General features: G+C 42.3%; 1 protein-coding gene across 1 annotated transcript in view; it reads right to left on the bottom strand.

The window, feature by feature from the left end:
• Positions 1-18,432, bottom strand: part of SMOC2 (SPARC related modular calcium binding 2) — a gene marked incomplete at both ends in the record, with an annotated part of 136,958 nt that extends 118,526 nt beyond the window's left edge. The window contains one exon of the mRNA XM_084202185.1: positions 18,358-18,432. Coding sequence (XP_084058311.1) covers positions 18,358-18,432 — 75 coding nt within the window. The remainder of the gene's footprint in view (positions 1-18,357) is intronic.
• Between the last annotated feature and the right edge of the window lie 1,769 nt (positions 18,433-20,201).

Genomic DNA, 20,201 nt, shown 5'->3' on the forward strand with positions numbered 1-20,201 from the left:
CTATTCATTTCCTCTAATAGCTTGCTACTCACACCTGAGGAGATTGGGGATGGGGAAACTTTACCTACAGGCTGCTGTTCTGTCAGATATGTGAACACAAGCTGTCAACAGTCTGGTTACTGCTCTCTTGCAAAACAAGTCAATATGATGTGGGGACCTACAAAACCTTATGTTCCTTAGGTACCCTGGGTGATTACATGTAAGACTGCAGCATATACGTTGCTTCCACAGTCTGAGTCAGCCCACTACACAGAGTATTTTTCTACAGTTTTCTTCAGATTCTCTGTTCAGCCTTTTCATGACTTAGGGGATGATGAGACCCTTCAGTTTTGTACTATGCTAGCTTCTTTTAATTTTCCTTCTCCAAGGGAAAAGTCTTCACTCACAAATAGAAAAGAAACTTCAGCACAGCATATGTGATCAAATCAGAAGTTAATTGTCTCAACTGCCTGTGTATTTCATAGCAGTTAAAGCTATCAAATCTGTATTATAAAAAGTACAATGTAACTCAACATCAACTAGAATGCAGAGGCAGTTTACTGGGGTGCTTATGCAGACACCAACCAATCCAGTTTCGTCTAGTAAAACTAGAAACAACAGCTTGGCCTGTGCCTGCCTTAAGTTGGTTTGTGTCACCTTGCCCAGATCAAAAACCTGGCTGCTAGAATTTTTCATCAGAAGGATTATTTTACAGATTGTAGAGGTTTTTGATCCCATGTACGGGTCCTGAGATGATGCCCTTCCCAAAGGTTTGGCTGTCTGAGCTCAGGATTAATGGAGAGACAGCACAGCCCACTGGCAGCCCCCCTTCCCTGCTGTCCCTGCAGAGGGGCTCCCATGCCACAACAACCCAGCTGAGACCTGTCCCCACCCATGGGACCTGCTTTACAGCTAAACCCTCGCTGCTTGGCCCCTGCCTGATCCACTGCTCCTGCCCCATTCCATCTTCCCCGTGGCTCTGCTCATCCATGCCCATATTCCAAACTATAAGTGACCTCCCCCTTAAAGAGCAGGCACCAGAGGCACCAGATGCCAGGGGCTGGGGCTGCCCCGGGCCCCCATGACTGCCTGCTCCTGCTGGGGGTGGGACAGGCTCTGCCTGCTCACAGGGAGCCCCCACTGTTCCCACCCCCTGGTCCTCACAGCAGCTGACACTCTATTGCAGACTTCTTGCCTTTTCCATTACATTTTTTACCATATTAAGAGGCAGTTGTAGTGGTTCAAGTAAAAAGGAATTGGTCCCCTGAGATGAATGTGTAATGATTTTCTTTGGACTGAGGAAGGGAAATTCATTTTTAATTAAATAATATGAGAAAAAAGCCTTACATGTGCTAATTTGTTGGACTGAAATGTGTTTAGACTGGGTTGTTGGGATGTTTTGACATCGGGTGATTAGGGTAATTGGAGAAAACAGCTGGACTATTTTGACATTAAAGATTTTGATATGGGTAAGGTCACTCTGACACTACGATCATGAAAGTGATATAAAGGTAAAGGAACTTCCACAATGAAACAAAGCAATTTTCTATATAACACCAAAGATACCATTAAAAGTACATTAACTAAATTGCTTGGGATTTTTCAAAAATGGATGTTTGGAGACATCTCCCAAATCACACCTTTATACTTCTATGGATGATCATATCTGCCATGCAAAGAAGAGTGTGAGTATGAAACAGAAAAACAAACTGCAATAATAAAATAAGCAGTTTAACTTTTCAAGTGTTTGGCTTTGGTAATAGTTACGTAAGGACTTTTTCCCCTCATTCTGCAGGGATAAATCTACAGCTGTCTGTGAACATTTTGATATGCCTGGTCAGAAACAAATTTAGCAAAAGTAACAAGCAACAGCTTGAGCTGTCTTATCTCAGTCTCTTGCTAATAATAATTCAAAATACAAATGTCAATTTATCCCATACTTCAGATGTACCTACAAGATTGTCCTGCATGGCATGACAATTAACCAGTATTTATTATGCCTACAAGTGTTTCAAGAATAGACCCTGATTTTATATTTCAAGGATGGAAAATATTCTATAAAATCTGCAAAATCCTTGGACATTTTAGCTACTGTGTATTAAAGATATGGTTTTTCTGAACATAGGGCTTGATAAGCTGATTTCTAAATGAGCCACATTTATGGTGTACATCAAATCTTTCATCAGAGATAGATATTCACATATTAAAAATGGTGAAGGACCTTCTCAAGAAATTTGCAAAAAAAAGACAACAGTGAATATTTCTATATTGTCTTCAATATTAAAATAAGATGGTGTGATTGCTAGCAAGAAGCTAAGTCAGAGAACCTGCCAAATTTGCTAATTTTGCAGAATACCTTTCAGATTAGAAAAGATTCACAGAAGCAGAATCAGTTAATGAAACTTTTAAGACTGTATTAATTCCTGTTTAGAAGATATCCTGTTACTGATAGAAAACTATAATTACAGCAGCCTGCAGTTTCATCCATGTTACCCTGTGCATGAAACACTGCAGCTGCTTGAAGTTCCTTCCAATTAAAATCCTTCTACTTAAAAATTGCTTGATTAAATTGCTTGATTTCCTACATTTTTGTCTTCTGTCACCTCTCTTTGGAAACCAAGCTCTTCTGCATTACTATGCATCTCTGGAATACCACAAGAGTACTTCTCCATCTCCTTAAGAACATTAGCATTTTAAACACTGAAATTCATTAAAATCCACCGATTTTACACAAATCTTTCAAACAGCAGAGCTGTTTGTTAAGAAGTGTTTTCTCTAAAAATGCAACATTTCATCGCAAATTGCCTTTTAAAAAAACTTACTTTAAAAAGCCCAAATTTCTTGTCCTTTCTCTCTTTATGCTAACATAATTTTTAATCACTTGTATTTTTGATTACATAGTTCTTATCATGAGAGAAAACCTTCAACCATTCATCTAATCAAATTAGCTAGGATAGATTTCACATGCTTTGTTATTGGCAACAGTTTTTTTTAAATCTCAGATAATGAAAAGCCATCTATCTACAAATGAAGGAAATCAGTTAAAAACAAACAAAAAGACCAAAAAAAAGGGAGTCAGTACATGCATGTACATGACTGGGGCAAGAGGAAAGCACTTACCCTAGGCTGTCTGGAGCTAGGTGGCTATCCTGTATATGATATTGACATATTCTTCTTCTTTTGTGCTTTTCTTTTTTGATCCTTCAAAAATATATGTACCTATCTTTGGATATGTGTGACTCCTCTTTCTACTTTTCAGCCCATGCTATAGCTGATACAATTTTCAGACTTTCACAAATTGTCTTTGAGTAGATGAAGAAGCCATCCTTTCCACCAATTCAGTTTCCACTGGCTCCTGAAAAACTACAGAGGTGATGGAAAATAAATAACAACAAGTAGGCAGCTGAAACTGTGCCTTGCATGTGAGGTTGTTCTTGTACTCAACCATCAATCAGAAACACAGCAGTGACCAGCCAGTCACCTAGGAATAAAGCAGAAATATTTGCCAAAAATATTCTGAACCTGCTTGTCTCCTGTGGTTCGGAGGGCAATTACACTGTCACCAATCTGGCCTTTACCAGACCATCAGGATTACCTAACAATCCCTAATACATATTTTCTAAGAGGAATGTGTTCCCAGACAAATTCCCAAACAACCTACTACATAGAGTGGGGCTGCACTTCACCGGACAGATCAGCCACTCTCCACAGGATAAGGGAAGTGTCCATAATGAAGCTGAGTGTGGCTGATAAATTATCCCTAGGGTAACAGAGTACTGGATATGCATTTTATTAGGTGATGAGCAGATGAAGGATAACATCTGGATTCACAGTCCATCAGGCCAAATCTGCCAAGTGCTTAATTCAAGTTCAGTTTATTTGAACACCACCATAACAGTTAAATGGATTCCTGTGGCACAGATCCTAATTCAATATGGAAAATGAAATAGCAATAGCTCAATGGTGTCCATCTCTGACATGAAAAATGCATTGAAGAAAAAGGTCTATCTGCGAGACAGCAGATATTAGTCAACAGTTTTTTAAGACAGCAAAACAGCAAGCAGTAGAGATCTCTGGGCTAGAAAAAGCTTAAAATCTTGATCAACGTGCTACCACAACAATGCAAGTGACCTGAACACTAAAAGACCGGCCCTTTTTTCCATAACATCCTTCACAGCTTCAGGTTAATGGACACGAGGGAGTCCTGGCCACATTAACTGAAATAACAGCACTGACTTGTTTCACACTGTTGCTAAGACAGAGGCTGCCTGTTGAAAACACAAACTCCCTTATTCCATATTTTCAGAGGCAATCTGCAGGAGTTTTAACACAATGTGCAAGCACTTCTGGACAACACGGGACGCTGTCAACTAAGGAAGCAGCAGGAACCTCACCTGACATACCACAATCAAGCTCGGGCAGGATTCCAGGCCATGGGGGACAGCAGGACTGATTGAGAGGCATGAGCTTTGAAAAAGAGTGCATTGTGAAACCCATGCACACTGAATGGGCTTGCCCAGATAATGCAGCCACAACAACAAGAGGTATTTTAGCACTCCCAGCTTCGTGAGCTTTTCTTAATGATTGTGTCAATGAACCACACATGTACACTACCTTAGGTCTAATTTAACAGAGTTGTATGCACAGAAAGTCAATGTCACTGAGGTAATATGAAACATTTGGAGATTGCCTTACAGGTTGCTTGTAAGAAAATAATTTTACAAAAATATGTGCATGTTATTTATAGCTCATTTTATTTATAATCCATTTTATTTTGAAACAAACATCCTGGTTTTGACGGGAAAAAAAGAAACATAAAAAATGAGACTCAAACTTTTTTCTTCACACATTTTTGGCATGAGCACAGCTCCCCATTCTGTTGACTTTAACTGCTGTCATTTCCAGGTTCTCCTCACTTCTATTTCAATTGAGCCAGAGTGCTTCTACCATGCTCAACTATCTATCAGGCAATCTTCTCCCAGAAGAGTCTTTGGAACATATTGACTTTGGAGTCTTCATTGAGCATGTTGTTTAAGAATGGCTGTGTCTTGGTGTGCCTTTGCCACAAAGACTAAAACTATCATATTCACAGGGAAAAAAGAAAATTGGTAGTCTTATAGTAACAGTTTTGGTGGATATGGGATTTATCAAATTCATAGTAAGAGAGTTATAGAGCTATATTTGCCCTTAAAAGGGAAGGATAGGATTTTAACAAGTTTTGTTTCATGAATTAGTGGCTATTTCAGTGGACATTTAGGTTCTGTGGTCAACAACATGTAAGAAGGACAAATATGACAACAGGGTTGATTCAAGAAAGCAAACACCATTCGGTAGCAAAAAGAGCATGGAGAGGTGATTTTCTACTCTATATGCCCAGCATATGCCCAGTGGTATCCTTGTGATCAAATTCTGCCTGTATGTACAAAAAGCTGCCAACATGTTTCTGTTACGAACAGCGCCACCAAGCAGATGCACACAGACAAAAAGATTTTATAACACCTCCCAGGCTTCATATCCAAAGATGCACATTGACAGTATCAGTTTCAGGCACTTCAATTATCTCCAAGCTCCTCTGCACACTCCTGCCCTAATGGGGTAGACCCAGTGTTTCCCTTGATCCAGATTCAAGAGGGCAGACAGATGTCCAATTCCGTCTTGCTCAAACTCCCACTGGACTCAGCAGGATGTTATGGAGAAGGCTGGACACACTCATTATAAATACTGTGGAATATTAGAATTACTATTATGCAATCCCTCCTCTGGAGCCCTTGTACAGCTGAACCTGCAGCTCCTGCATCCACAGCACACAGGCCACAAGAGATCCACTTCAGCTGAGTGCCTGCTCCAGGCATTTCTGCTCTCCAAGTAACACAAGGATGTACAGAAGCTAACTAATATTCCAGAGACCAGGACAGAAGATGCACTTGTGGCATCTCTTTTTAATAGGAAGGACTGAAGTGTGGTGAGGCAGAATCATTTCTGATCTTTCAGAAGAGTGTACTGGCAGGGCAAACCATCTCACTTCGCCTCATGCTGCTTCACCATCTGAACTGCCTTGCAGACACCTGGCACACATGACACAGCTTTTGAATCAGTACAGGGCACTGGAATGTGTGTATATGACATGCAGCCCTCGGGCTATTCCACAGTCACGACAAATGAAAGGAAATTAGGTAATCCGCTCCAATTATACTTTGACAACAGCTTCTAAATCTCACTCCACTGAACAGTTTTCTAGCAAAAACAGAAGCAGTAAAAAAATAATCACAAAGTTTTAAAAGATGTTGACCTTTATTCAAGCAAGAAGCACCAGGTATGAGAAAGTATACAGTCCAGGCACACCCGCACACCTGCTTTGCTGTTGTTGACAGCAGATAGCTGCAGGGCTCTTCCTGAGACATCCTGCATACCACAAAAGAGCTGGAGAGTATGAACTGTGACCCCCTTCAGCTTTGATAGACTTGTCTTTCTTTTTTTTTCAAACTTTCCCATCCATCATGCACACTCTTTCTAATGTTTGTCTCAATTTTACGAAGATCCCTGGAGGGAATATCATTGAATCTCTGACACTGCTTTAATTGCTGTCAGCTGGAAAATAGTGAGTTTTTACATGTGATTAGTCCTATTTGTAACCTCCTAATTTCATTGGAGACTTCTGGTTGCTTCTTACTTCTATTAAATGAGTGAGATTTCCTGACATGGTTGTAAAATGAATCTCACTTGGGAGTTTTCTCACCCCCCGGGGGTGTTGAGAAGACTCAGGATAGCAGTTTTAAAAAAATAATTTACTTTCATAACAAGGAAAGATACTGTGCGACCTTTTGATTTCTCCTGTCATAATAAGCAATGCAGACAGTAAAAGCTCTATTCCGTCATTATTTAGAATGACAAATATGAGAGCTGCTAAAATAAAATCAAATATCGCCTGAGGCAGTTCCTGAAGTGACCTGATCTGAGATTTGAAGGGAGATGGTATTCTTTTTGTTCTTTTCAGTCTTTAGATTACACAAATTCATCAACTAACAAACAGAGCTGCCCTGTAGCACTTCCAACACAGTCAAAACCTAACAACCTAGAAATCTTGTCAAATGAAAACTAACACTAGACTCCTATACATCATTCCCTTAGACCAAAACACACTAACAAAAAATATCAGATCAAAGCAATCAGATCAAATTACATAAACTTCATGGGAAAAATAGCTGACATTCTGGTTATTAACCTCAAGGGAACTTTAAGCTTTTATGGGGGTTTTCCAATCATTCCTGAAAAACAAAAGGAAGAAAAGGTTTGCATGGGAATGTATATAGCGTACCCCCACATACACATTTATGGCTGACATGGGTCATCTTAAGGTAGAAAATGGCAGTCTAGGGAATTTATTGCAGCTGATGGATACAACATGCAGAAGCCACAGAAGGCCTATAGGAAGAAGTCCTTTATAATGCCTGACAGCTCTCGGAGTTTGTCAAGAGAGCCTTTGGACCAGGTTTCCCAGAGGGTTCTTGGTGCTGCTGCTATCAAAAGAGAGAGTGCACTCAGAGGCTGTAACACAGCAGCAAGAACAGCTCTCAACTCTTTGGTCTGCTCTCACAGGACAGAAGCATCTTTCATCCAAACCCATCTCCTCTTGTCCTTTGAAAGTAGGGAAGGGCAGTGGGTAGAGAAGCTTCAAGCTCCATCTGGCCTGCATGCAAAAATAGGAAGAGGCACCCAAACATTCACGTTGTTCTTTGTAGGAAAGACCAGGCTGCACTGATTCAGGGCTCTTTTTCTTTAGTGGAGAAAGAGTTTTGCACCATGAAAGGAAACACATTTCACAGGCTGAGAACCCCAGCTTTAGGGCAATGATAAGGTTGAAACACTAAGCTCTCACAAGTCAGGAAATACCAAGCAGATGACACTTGGCTCTCTGCACTGTGTAGAACACTTTGGCCAACAGCTTGACAAGACCAGAGAATAGACAATTTTGCTGATCACTTCCTGTAATGTTGAATTGCTTGCTCCAATTCTTTACAAAAGGCAGAGTAGGATCGAACATATGTATTTGTGTGTGTGTGTATGCGTGTGTGTGTATATATGCATAGTTATAAGAAAGCCTATACAAAATAACCAGCTTGGATAATTTGCAGTGGGTGTAAAGAACCAGACTGTGGCCACAACTGCCTGATGAACTCTACTATTTGTATATCCTCTGCTATTTGTGTTCAGTCTCGCCTGCAAGAAGGTGTCATTCAAGATTTATTTATTACTGAACTTGAAAACTGTGGCAGACCAAGAAAGTGAACCAGGCATGAGCCTCTTTTGCCCAAAACATTGTACAAACACAAATAGCTTACGGTCTATACATAGAAAAGGCATGTAAACATTGAAGACGAACTAAGGAAAGATCAACTGGATGGGGAAGGAGGATACTGGAGAAAAATCTACAGCAGCCAGAGAGAGCCCAGTCACAACTACGAGTCAGTCCCAAAGGATGCCCATTTCCAGGTCCTCTGGGCTCACTCCTAGCAGCAGTGTTGCAGTAGCTCTTTTCTTTGCTTTCACCTCAACACTACACGAATTGTGACCCTGTGGTTATCTCACCAGTCAGTCTGCCAAACCAGCAGTGCTGCGTCTACTGAGTTTTAGTGAGTCTGTCACCAGCCACAAAGGTGAAAAATTCAATCTCTATCAGCCATTTAGTCTTGATGTCAGATTGGCTTTGTCATGTAGTAGGAAATACCCTGGCCCTCTCATTGCTGTAGACCTCTCCTGGTCTTGCAGTTAATGAACATAAACACTGACACTTAATAAGAGAAGTACTTGATACCCATTTTGCAGGGGAGAAAATTGCTGCACTAATTACAGACAAGTAGACATTTGGGCTTTGCTTTTTGCCATTTTCCCTTCAGAGTGAAATCAATTATCCATGCATGAATATTGCCTTGTAATTGTATTGCAAATTAATGGAAGTCCATTATCAAGCAATGACAGAGCTTTTGCTCTGGGAGTCATTCAGCACCTGGAAAAGGGAAGCTTAAACAGAAGAGCAATTTACCAAATGAACACTTCTTTCAAAAAAACTTCCCCTTTCTTTCAGAAATGTAATTTATGGAACCTTTCAAGGAGAAAACATGATGGGAAGATAAAACCTCCTGTTTAAAGTTCAGATTTTCAATTAAATCCAGTTAGGCTGAAATCTATCAAAAATTTGGCATGCTTGGAAACTGCCATCCCAGGAGGAAATGATCTGAAATACAATCCTATTAAATACAGTGTAAAAAATAAGTTGTCCACTTTGTTTTGTCTTGCTCACCAGAACTTATGCAATAAATGCTGCAAAAAGAAACAGCATGGATACATGCAATGAAATTAATATGCCCTATGCTTTCTGCAGACTGAATCCCTCCTCATGTCCCACTGCCAAGAGCATCTCATATGTTAGGCCATATATCCTTCTTGTCCCCACCACCCTGCTCTGAGCTCTCACGAGTGCTAATTCATGCTAATTAATGTCAAGCCACACCATGTCATTAAAGACACTTCCTTTTTGCAGAATTCTTTTCTACCTTTCAGTAGTTTGTGCCAAGACTTTTTTCCACTTGAGATTTCTCCCATTTGAGTTCCCATCTGATGCGCAGCTGAGTGGCACGTACTGAAAAATCAAGGTCCCTAGCTGCTCCCTCCTCAAGCCCCTGGGGAGGGAAACCAGGGCTTCCCCTCCTTCCAGCCCTCGCCAGAGGAATGGGGCAGACGGCGCTGCTCTTGCTCTCCCTCCCGTGGTGGATCCCTGCAGGGCCATGGAAGGACAGAGGTGACCTCCCTGCCCCCGAGGATGCTGAGCAAGCGGTGCCACCGCTCTGTATTTGCCGCAGAATGGACAGGGGGGGAAAGGGAGAAATACCTGTATGGAACTCCTATCTCTGCTTTTATTTTGCGTCGCTTAAATCTTTGATGGCTCTCCTCCAAAAATAAGCCATCCAACACACCAGAGATAATTCACTGAACAAATAAACCTATGGCTAACTCAAAGCCTGACTTAGTTTCTATGTTGACAATCTTTTTCATTTCTGCACCCTCTTGTGGGGACCAAGGTATCTTTACAACACGTGCTACCCTCGAGAACATAGTAGCATACTTATTTCAGGACCAGGTTTCACTCACTTGATTTCATTTCTTCGATAGAAACTTTTACTTCAAAAAGTGACATTTGCCTCAGTGATTTTTCACTCTAGAAGACCCATCAGCCCTCGAGACAACTGCTCCCTTGACTTGAGCAGTGTTATACAGCACTATAGGTAAAAAAAAGGTAGTGCACAGTGACCACACCATTACCAAATATAACTTTACAGAGCCAGGGTCAGTTTCACTGACACCCCTTTGTCTGCACTAAGTGGCATCCATGTGGAGGCTACAGTGTATGAGAACTGATTAAAACATGGTGATTAAAGGCAATAAATAATTCTTCACCTGCACAGACAAGGGCAAATAAATTAACTGAGACAACTGATTCAGAAACCATTGATAAGCTGTGTTCAACATGTCCTCCTGCTTCTAACAGAGAATCTCCTTTTAATTTTAAGACCATTAGGTTCACCTCACAGTCTCAAAGAGAAACACAGCATGTTTGGATGACATAGAAAATCAGGATAAAGACAAGTGCACTGAAACCAGCATGGCACACATGTATCAGCCTCACTGAGAAGAGATTCTCACATTTTAGTATCACCCTCTTTCTGACATGCTGTCAATGCCACACTTCTACCTTGTATTCTCAGAACAGCAGTCCCACACTCTAGATTCTACCATTTGCAGGAATATGTCACTGTGAAGAGCAGCATCTAGCAAAGAAAAACATTTGGGAAGCAATTGTCTAGATGACATGATTTAGGTCCCCAGCTCACACACTTTATATTCTGTGATACTTCCAGACACATGGTCTGATTTAGCAGCATTTCTGTACAAGGAGACATGCTGCAGTTAAAGTATGGTTAAAATGGTTGCATGTCTACTAAAATGTCACCCACTCTTCTCCCCAACCTTCAAAGTAGTAATGAGACTCAATGGCAGATTTTACTCAGACTAAACTCAACCATTCCTCCACTTTACTCCAGATAAGAGCAAGGAAAAAATAATGGAACTGAGGCATTGCTTTCCCGCCCTGACATTCAGGGGTCATCTGCAATCTTCAGTTTTTTCTCTGTACTGCAGCTTGCTACATGGATCATAGTGAGTCCATCCTGAATACCAATAAAATTATTCTTCATCTGTCGCTACTTGCATTTCAAAAAATGTACTGATCTCTCCTGAGCTTTTACACCATTCACTCACTGATTGTACCTTGTTTTAATTTTGAAAAAAGGTCAGAATATTAGTAATTGCATGATAAAGGTAGGCCAAGTAAAAAGACTGTGAGCACTTCACAGCAGCAATCTTATTCAAAAAATCTGCAAAATACAGCATGAAGCCATGACTTAACGAGCATTCCAAAGTAAAGAAATTTTTCTTTATTTGCATGTAAGTACTCTTTAGGTCTCTAGGACAGAGTCAAAGATTTATAGCCTGTGTATGACGGCTAATTTGTATACAGTTCAAAAGTGAACACACAAAAGACAAGAAAGTATATTATTACATCCACAAAACAAATTTAAGGCAAAACAAAAAAAAAAAAAATTATCTTTACTCAGTGACTCAGAAGATGACACAACAGGCAGCATAAAGTAAATGAAGGGGAAAAAAGCTAGGTTTTGGATAGGTATGATGTAAACAGTCTCAAGCAAGTTTTCTAGCAACCCACTGAGCAAGCCAGGGAGAGAGCTGGAAAGCATCGCCTTCAGGAAATATTTTCTCTTTCTGTCCTGACCAGAATTCTAGGTTGCATTCTCTATTAGCCTGGATTTTCAACAGCTGATGAAACACTTAGTGGTCACTTTTAAAAGGTAACAAATTAGAGAGGAGAAAAAAATTCACTGAAGGGCAGTTACTAACTCATCAAAGCTATTTCTTCTGCAAGGACCGGCTGAAACTTCCATTTGGGAGACTGACTTCATGAGTTCTGTGGTAAGACGTGACACTGCCTTAGCTTTGCTGCTGGAGAACCACTGTAAATTTGGTAAAGTCATATTAAGCAACCTTCTCATACTAAGTGCTATCACACTAAACACTAGTCCATATTCTAGTCTATTCACTACCAATCTAAACACTAGTCCACATTCTTCTAGGTAGTTTTCACTTACCCATAACCAAAGTTTGCATCCCTGTATCCCATGCACACCACTGCACTACAGCAATGGCTGTAATTCAGACCAATTCCCTATGTGCATGGGGCAGCTGGCAAAGACTGAAAAACTGCAGGAAAAAAATGCATCTATTTATGCTATACCTTCTCTTCTCAGCTTAGTTTATTTGCTTATGGACAATATCATGTTAAATCTCACTATCTCTCCTTTTCTTTTGGCATAAATTATTATCTGTGAGATTAGCATTTTGCAAATTTTTTCTGAAAAATTTTCTCTTTGCCTCCGGTGTTGCACTGTTGCGCTACCACTGTAAATAATATTAAGGCAGTGATTACCAATTAACAACCAGAAGTGGATAAAGAAATGTCCACAGAAGCATATCCTGTGAAAATACAAAGGGCCGTTGAGACCAAATGACTGGCATCACCTGAATTTTGCTGTAGAAGACAGTAGAGGCACAGAGGGTCCAGTATTCACAAAGTCAAAAACTACTTTGATTACATTAATTTGGAAGAAAGGACTACAAATTTTAATTGTGAAATGGCCTTCATCATGAATCTACAATGTCAAATCTTTAAAAATCTACCTCAGAGCACAATACTGAATCAAACAGAAAATTAGGATGCACTTGGGTTTTGAGTCTAAAGAAAACACAAAAGTTTTAGAAATCCTGGAATCCTTTGCAAGATGTAACCTCCTTTCACTCTGCAGATTGCCCAAGAACGCTTGAATTTGTTCAGATAAAAAATGTCACTCCTGAACCAAACTCGGACCTTCATTGCCGTTCAAAAATAGGTCTTTGATTCCAACTCTTTCTTACTCAGTTTTTAATTTTCAGGCGCCTCTGCACTTCCTGGTCTCAGGCCTGACAGGAAATGAAGCACCAAAATACCATGAAAATGGCTGTGCCTGTGGTGAGGCTGGTCTGGCTGAAGAAATGGAAATATGAGCAAAGCCCCAAGCAAGCCAGATCTTGAAAAGTCTGTAGCCTGGTTTCCAGACCAACCGAGTTCAGATAGGTTTTGGAGAGCAGCTAAACCTTTTGAGGCTTTTCAAAATGAACTAAACCTTGAAGTTTGCCCACTGTCAAGAAATACAGCTGTTCCTCGAGGTATTCAGTAGGCAACAGGGGACCAATGACAGCACCAGAAGTGGACACTTTTGGTCCAGTAGATCAATATGCATGATCTACTTCTTTTTGTTTGCTCTGTCCTGCTCCTCCCTCCCCACTCACATTCATTTCTAGTCTTCAACTCTAGTTTTAAAAATCTTACCAGCATGCAGTCAACTGGCCATCTCCATTAATGTCTTACACATCATAAGGTGCAGTTTATGTTGGCTGCACACACAAAAATTACTTCTGACCCCCGATGAAAAGTTTGCTGACGCTTTCAATATCAACTCCCACAGTTTTTGGTGTTGTTTCTTTAATAAGAAGTGTCTTGAGAGTTTATTGCAAGGAAGCATTGTTGAAAGTGTTTTATTTTCAGAGCTGATGTACCCTTGGTTGTACCAATGCCCATTTGCAGTAACAATGTTGTTAGGATCTGGAGCCACTTACAATTTTATTTATGGTCTTGGTTTTTCAGTCACAATTAGAGTAACTTTTCCAAATGTTTTGGTTTGCAGGCGCCATCCAAATGGGTCCTTAACTTGGAAAGCTTTGATTGTGTTTAGCTTCCCTTTACTGAACTACCTTAGCGGTCCATCTTATATTGGTCAGAGTTGTGGAAGCTATCCAGCACACTAAATGCTATTGAATACTCACAGAGCATGTGCCAAGGGAGAAAAAGAAAACAATTGTTCCCCGAAATATCAGCTACTGATGAAAGAAACTATTACCAGGCAGAGGTGTTCATTTCAAGAAGTAATTTCAAGCAAACTTTCTTCCTTTGTAAGATCTATCAATTGTATTGAGAAAAGCACATGGTACAGCAAGGCTTTGAAAGTATAAATAGTTTGTGGTATGTTGCAAGTCATCAAGATTTTAAAATAAGAAACACTTGTATCCTATTGTTTGTAGAAGTACATCCACACACACACAACACTGCAACTGAGATAAAAGAGAAGTTGATGGTTTCAAAAATGCAGTATAAACAATGACAAAGTGTGTTGGTAAGTGCAGTGATCGTAAAGTTACTTGAGGAACAAAATGAGCTTTCCTCAAAGCACTGTGTTTCAAAACAAAAGTACCTATAGCCTCAAGATATGCCTAATTTCCCTAAAATAAGAAGTCATCAAGGCTCAGATCTCCTCAGTTTCATACATCCAGAAAGAACAGGTACATCTCACAGAGCAGAATAAAAATGCAGCATTGAAAATACATTCCAACAGTGTGTTATGAAAATTGCAGAGTGCTACCTGGTTTTCTATAAACAAGGCAAAAGGACAAGGCTACTTAAGATATTTTGTAGAATGTAAGAATGTTTTACATTAGTATTTGACACAAGGGGGGAAAAGAACAAGAGTAGCCAAACTGGCTACAGTCCCTCCAGATCTCATGGGTTCTTATGAGACAGCTCTCAGCCTACCTTTCCATAATGAAAGCCATTGTTCTGTTGCCAATATTTGTTCATTTGAAATAACAGTAAATACAACAATAAAAAACATTATCCTCCTGCATGCATCCCTGAGGCTCAGTTAGCAATTGATAATTGGAATATTACATTTCACCTCACTTTATCTATTATTGCAATATGGTCCTACTCAGGAGACCAGAGTCCAGGAGAAACATTAACAAAAAGTAATCCTGGTGACAAGAAGCCAAGACTGGTACAAACTCAAAGTAACATTGGACTATCTCTAACCCAGTGAACACGTAGAAACTCTGAAACTCTTAGACCCTGGTGTACATCATGGCTTCCCAATAAAGATTCAGGCATGCATCAGTCCATCTCTCATCAGCCCTTCTCTATCCTAGCACACAGGCAGGCAGTCAAGTAAGTTCTGTCTGGGTCCACAGTTTGGGTAGAGAGGGACAGATTACAACACTCACACTCACTTTAGATATAGCCATGAGGTCCAGAGGACCAGACTCTAGACAGACTGGAGCATTTCAACTACCTGCTGACTATTCTGATGCATCTGCCTCCCAGAAATCATCCTAATAGCTGTCATGTGCCATAGAAGTCATATGCCCATCGCTTCTTGCAAACCTGCAGTCACATAAAACGGGTAGACAATCAGAAATCTCTTGGATATATTATTTGTGTGAAAACTCTGTGATTTATTGCTATTGGACTGTTGCAAAACTTCCAGCATATGAAAACCATATATTCACCTGGACTACAGACATGCATGGTTCTTGTGGGTATTGCTGCTCAAGAGAAATACAAAAATATTATTCCTAGTTAAATGGGGAAACAGGTCTGTAAACTACTGAAAGTCTTTTCTGAAAGTAGCACTTGATCCGTTCCTCGAGCTAGTGAGGACATAAAGTTAAAACAGGCCAGAGATCTGTTTGTACAGATGAAAATCTTAAAGACAGATGTTGATATCCTCCCTCCCTGCCATTCCATCACCCAGTTTGTTGCTTAAAGCCCAGGCAAGGAAAATAGTAGAGTGGCTTTTGATAGAGGGAACTATAATTTTATTGTTTTGTCTCTGCCAAGGTTCATCTAACATCAGATTTGCGACTGCAGTAGACTGTTCCCCTGATACTGCCACCACCTGGCAAGATGAGTATACCTCTAAGTATTGTGGTCAGGGATGTGCATTCCCTCTCCATGGTCATCCCATCGTTTTGATAAAACTCAGATCCGCAGTGAAACACACCCTGTTCCCATGACCTCTGGTTATTTATGAACATTTCAGCCTTTATCTGTTATTCTTCAAACCACAAATAAAAATAAAATCTGCATATGATGTGTAGAAAAGAATGGCCATTCTCAGTTGCCACACAGCGGCACAGCAGGTAAAAAAAAAGCCATAGATTTTCTTGGTCTTTCTACACAGCTTGGGTTTGTTGTTCCTTTTAATTATGCAGATACTATCCATGGATATTTGAGACAGGTACATGTGGAAAGGGGTTATATAGTCTGGGAGCTACAAGCAAAATGACTACAGGAGTTAAGACTGATTAAGCGGTACAGTATTTGTTGCGGTAATAGCACCGGTTTTTTATGGTTGTTTAAACATTTAAGTACAGAAATAGTAGAAATAAACCTGCTCACTCAAAGTTCAGCCGTGTGGGAAGATGTAGGAAGTGTGTGTGCATCAGTGTAAGCGAGTGTTATTTCGTTCCTACGGGTGTCTGCTTGTCCCTTACTTGTTTTAGGGAAAGATTTCCAATGTTGTCTAGTATTTGTATGGGTGAGCCCCTTCCAGAAGAAGGCAGTGGAAAAACTAAGCTCACTACCTACAGTCCTCTACTAACAAGGCTAGCTACACCTACCAAAATGTTCAAGTTCATTTCAGTCTGAAAGCTAGACATCTTCAAAACTATTACCTTTTTGGTAGCAGACGCAGAGGGTGGGAATTCTACCAGAATTGACTTTTCTGCTCATGGTTCATAAAGATGCAGACTACTATAAGGTACAGAAATGAGTAACGCACACTTTGGTGAAGGAAGGAATAGAGGGTATTATAAAATCACACAGATAACAGAGAAGTCAAAGTACATTTGCATGAGTCTGTGGCATTTAATTTTTAAAGAGTTTGACCAAGTGACCTTAGCCAGATTTTTCTTCCCTTTTGTGACACAGACAACCCCTCACTGAATGAAAAGTATATTTTGCAGTGATTTATATCCATATTTAAAATGGCTTTAACATCATTGGGTTATGTATCATCTGAAGATATTGTAACAGTCACAATCATTCTTACTTTACATTTGGACAAACTAAGATTTGGTAGCATTTCCAGTTTACTTCCACTAATATTTAGAACTCTTTTTATGTGCAGAAAAAAAGAATATTACATGTCCTATCTTGCAAATTATGTTTATACATTTGTTAAAGTGAACTTGAAAGTAAATTGCAATGTTAATCTGTTTATTAGAATAGTATATATCACCTGACCATGTAAGGGGGCTTCAGATTAAGATCTTTAAAAGTAAAATATGAGAATCACTTGACTTTATCTATCCCACACTTTAAAATGCCATACACAATAAAATTCATTGAGTAAACTCAGTCCTTTAAGATTTTCAATTAGCAGCTTCTAATCTACAAATCATTTAAGAGGAAAAAAAAACAAAACCCCCAAATTTAGTCAACAAGGCAAAACTTTTCCTGAAGAATTTCAGGTATGAGCAGCTCAGCCATCCCCCACAGCTATTTCACCTTGAGCTGTCCCTATAGCACCTTACTCAATAAGGGGGGAAAGAATAAAAAAAAAAAAAAAAACCTCAACTCTTGGGACTTTACAGAAATTTTCTGAAAGACTTAAACAAAATAGGGTCTATTTCACTTTGCAGCTGCCTGTAACTATACCATAATAAACTTTAAGCACATAGCCTTCACCAAAACACTTAAAAACAGCTTGAAAGAAGTATTTGCTGCCCGTTATGTTTACTCAAGCACTTGTTTAAAAACACATTTAAGGAAAATGTTTTTATTTCTACAGATTGCATTAATTATAGCTTTGCAAACACTGCAAGCTCTACAAGAAGACTGAACTAAGCTATTAGCTGCAAACCTCAGGTCTTGGCTAGAATAGTGGTTATGGCTTATTTAGTAAGCCTAATGAATTGGATCACCCATCTCTACGCGGAGTTCCATGTATAGCATCATGGAGCCTGGAACAGCCAGAAAGGCTTGTTTCATGTTGCTTTATAATTAAAATGAAGTAAAATCTCTCCGCCCGAGTCGGTCCAAAAGCGGACCTCACTGCAGCATTATTCCTCTTCGGGCAAACGAAAGCATTAACAAGGACATTAACGCCGGACCGAAGCTCTGCGGGGACCCGCAGTAAACCTGCGCCTCCTCGCAGCCGCGGGCCGCGCTCTCCCCGGAGGCGCTCGGCGGGGCGGCGGTGCCTGCGGCTCCCCGGGCGAGCCGCGGCGGAGCTCCCGCCTGGCCGGGGCTCCCGCCTGGCCGGGGCAGGGCGCAGCGCTCGGCCGCGGGCGCCTCTCGCCGCCCCGGAGCCGCATCGCCCGCTCAGGTGCTCCCGGGACCGGCCCGGAGGGCGCCCGGCGCCGGCGGCGGGGTGGACTTACCGTGAGGGCGGAGAGCTTCTGTGCCGGCACGGCGGGCAGCAGCTCCGGCAGCAGCAGCAGCAGCGGCACCCACATCCTGAGGCGGCGGCGGCGGGCACGCAGCGGCTGCGGGTAGCGGAGGACCGGGACTCTCCTTGGGATGTCGCTCCCCGCCGACGCCTGCTTTGGCTCCTTTTCAATCGCTCCGGCTGGGAGGTCCCAGCTCAGGTCCTCAGTTTTCTTTTTCCCCACCCCAGTCCTTAAAATTTGAGGACGGCTGTAAAGCGGAGAGGCGGCACTTTCTCCCTCTGTCTGTGTCCCTCCCTCGCTCCTCGGGAGTCAACCCCGGCTAGGAGATGCTCCCCCAGCCTCTCCCGGAGCCCTCCCACTGCCGGGGGAATCTGCCGGACGCCGCCGCCTCCCCCGGGGCGACGCGCCTGCCTCCGCCTCGGGCGAGCTGCTGTCTAGCCCTGGGGGTCCCTTTCTCTCCCTTCCAGCCCTGAGCCCTCGGTGGCAGGGATAGCGGGAGGAAACGACTGGGACGGGAGGACTCACCACCACCACCGGGAGCACGCGGGAAGGCACTGCCCCGGCTGCGGAGGCTGGCGGTGTGCGACCTCTCCGAGCCGCTCTGCCCCTTTTCCTCTTATCCTTCCCCCTTCCCAGCCCGGCCTCCGCTTTCTCCTCCCAGACCCACAGATCCTCGCCGATTAACCCTCCCCGGTGCTCCCGGGGGGTCGCCTCTTGCTTCCCCCGCAGGGTTTATTCCTCCCCCACGCCCCCGCCACATGCTGAATCAACATGTACAGACACCGGCAGCCCATGGCAGGCGGGGGAGGTGGTCCCGACCCCCGCCCCGGTGAGCCCCGACCTCCCGCCGGAGCGCCCCTGCCCTGGCCCCGCCGCGCCTCCCGCCGGGCACGCACGGGGCGGGAGCCAGGACCGTGGCATCCAGGTTTCTGAGCTGGGACAAAAGCCAAGGTGGCAGCTCCCCGTGGGGCATCCGGGCGTCGCTGGGAGCTGCCAGGCGCTCCAGCACGGCAGGGAGCGGGCACTGCTGGCCCCGGGCGGGATACCCCGGTGAGATGCGGACGCTGCGGGGCCGCCGCTACGCGCGCAGTTAATGCCAGGTGAAACGTTCCACCTCAGAGCTGCGCTTTTCTTTCTCATCTCTTAAGATCCAAATAGAGGTCTGTTTATATTTCCTTACTGTGAAGGATCTCCTCGTCCCTGCCGCCTGAATGAAACCCTTTCACTACAATTTTGTCACTGGAGCTCCCCGCTCCTCCCAACAGCTCACTGCCAGCCTGCAGAGATCCCCACAGGTAAGTGGTACTACAAGGGACGCTGAAGCTATCAGGGCTTGCTTTCTTCGCTTGTGCGTGTTTGTGGGACAGAACACAAAAGGACTTTAGGGAGGCTGCAAAGTGGCACGCTCCCAACACACAAATAACAATTTCTTCAAGCATTAAATCTGACATCCTTGAAGGCTTTGTCACACGTGGCTCAGTGAGGGGCTCAGGGTAGAGCATGCTCTCTAAAGCAGTAGCTGCATGCATGGTGAACCAAGGCGGAGAGAAGCAGGTATTAATTACGAAGAGATTTGGGTGCCTTACTCGAGACACCTACTGCTGACTTTTCCAGATCCTACAATGTTCAATGGATGCAGCCAGCAAGGTAGTTGCAGAATTACCAGGTCTCGATAAGCACACACAGTCACAAAAATTTAAAAAGCACCCTTTTCAAAAGTTTTTGTTTTATATTAGTGCAATACAACACTATATGATACAATTTTTAACAAAGTATTTGCACACATCTGTGTGTAAATGGCCAGTAATATCTCCTGCACTTTTTAAATGGGGGAA

This window comes from Fringilla coelebs (genome assembly GCF_963513975.1).
Source record: "Fringilla coelebs genome assembly, chromosome: 3".
Taxonomy (NCBI): Eukaryota; Metazoa; Chordata; class Aves; order Passeriformes; family Fringillidae; genus Fringilla; species Fringilla coelebs.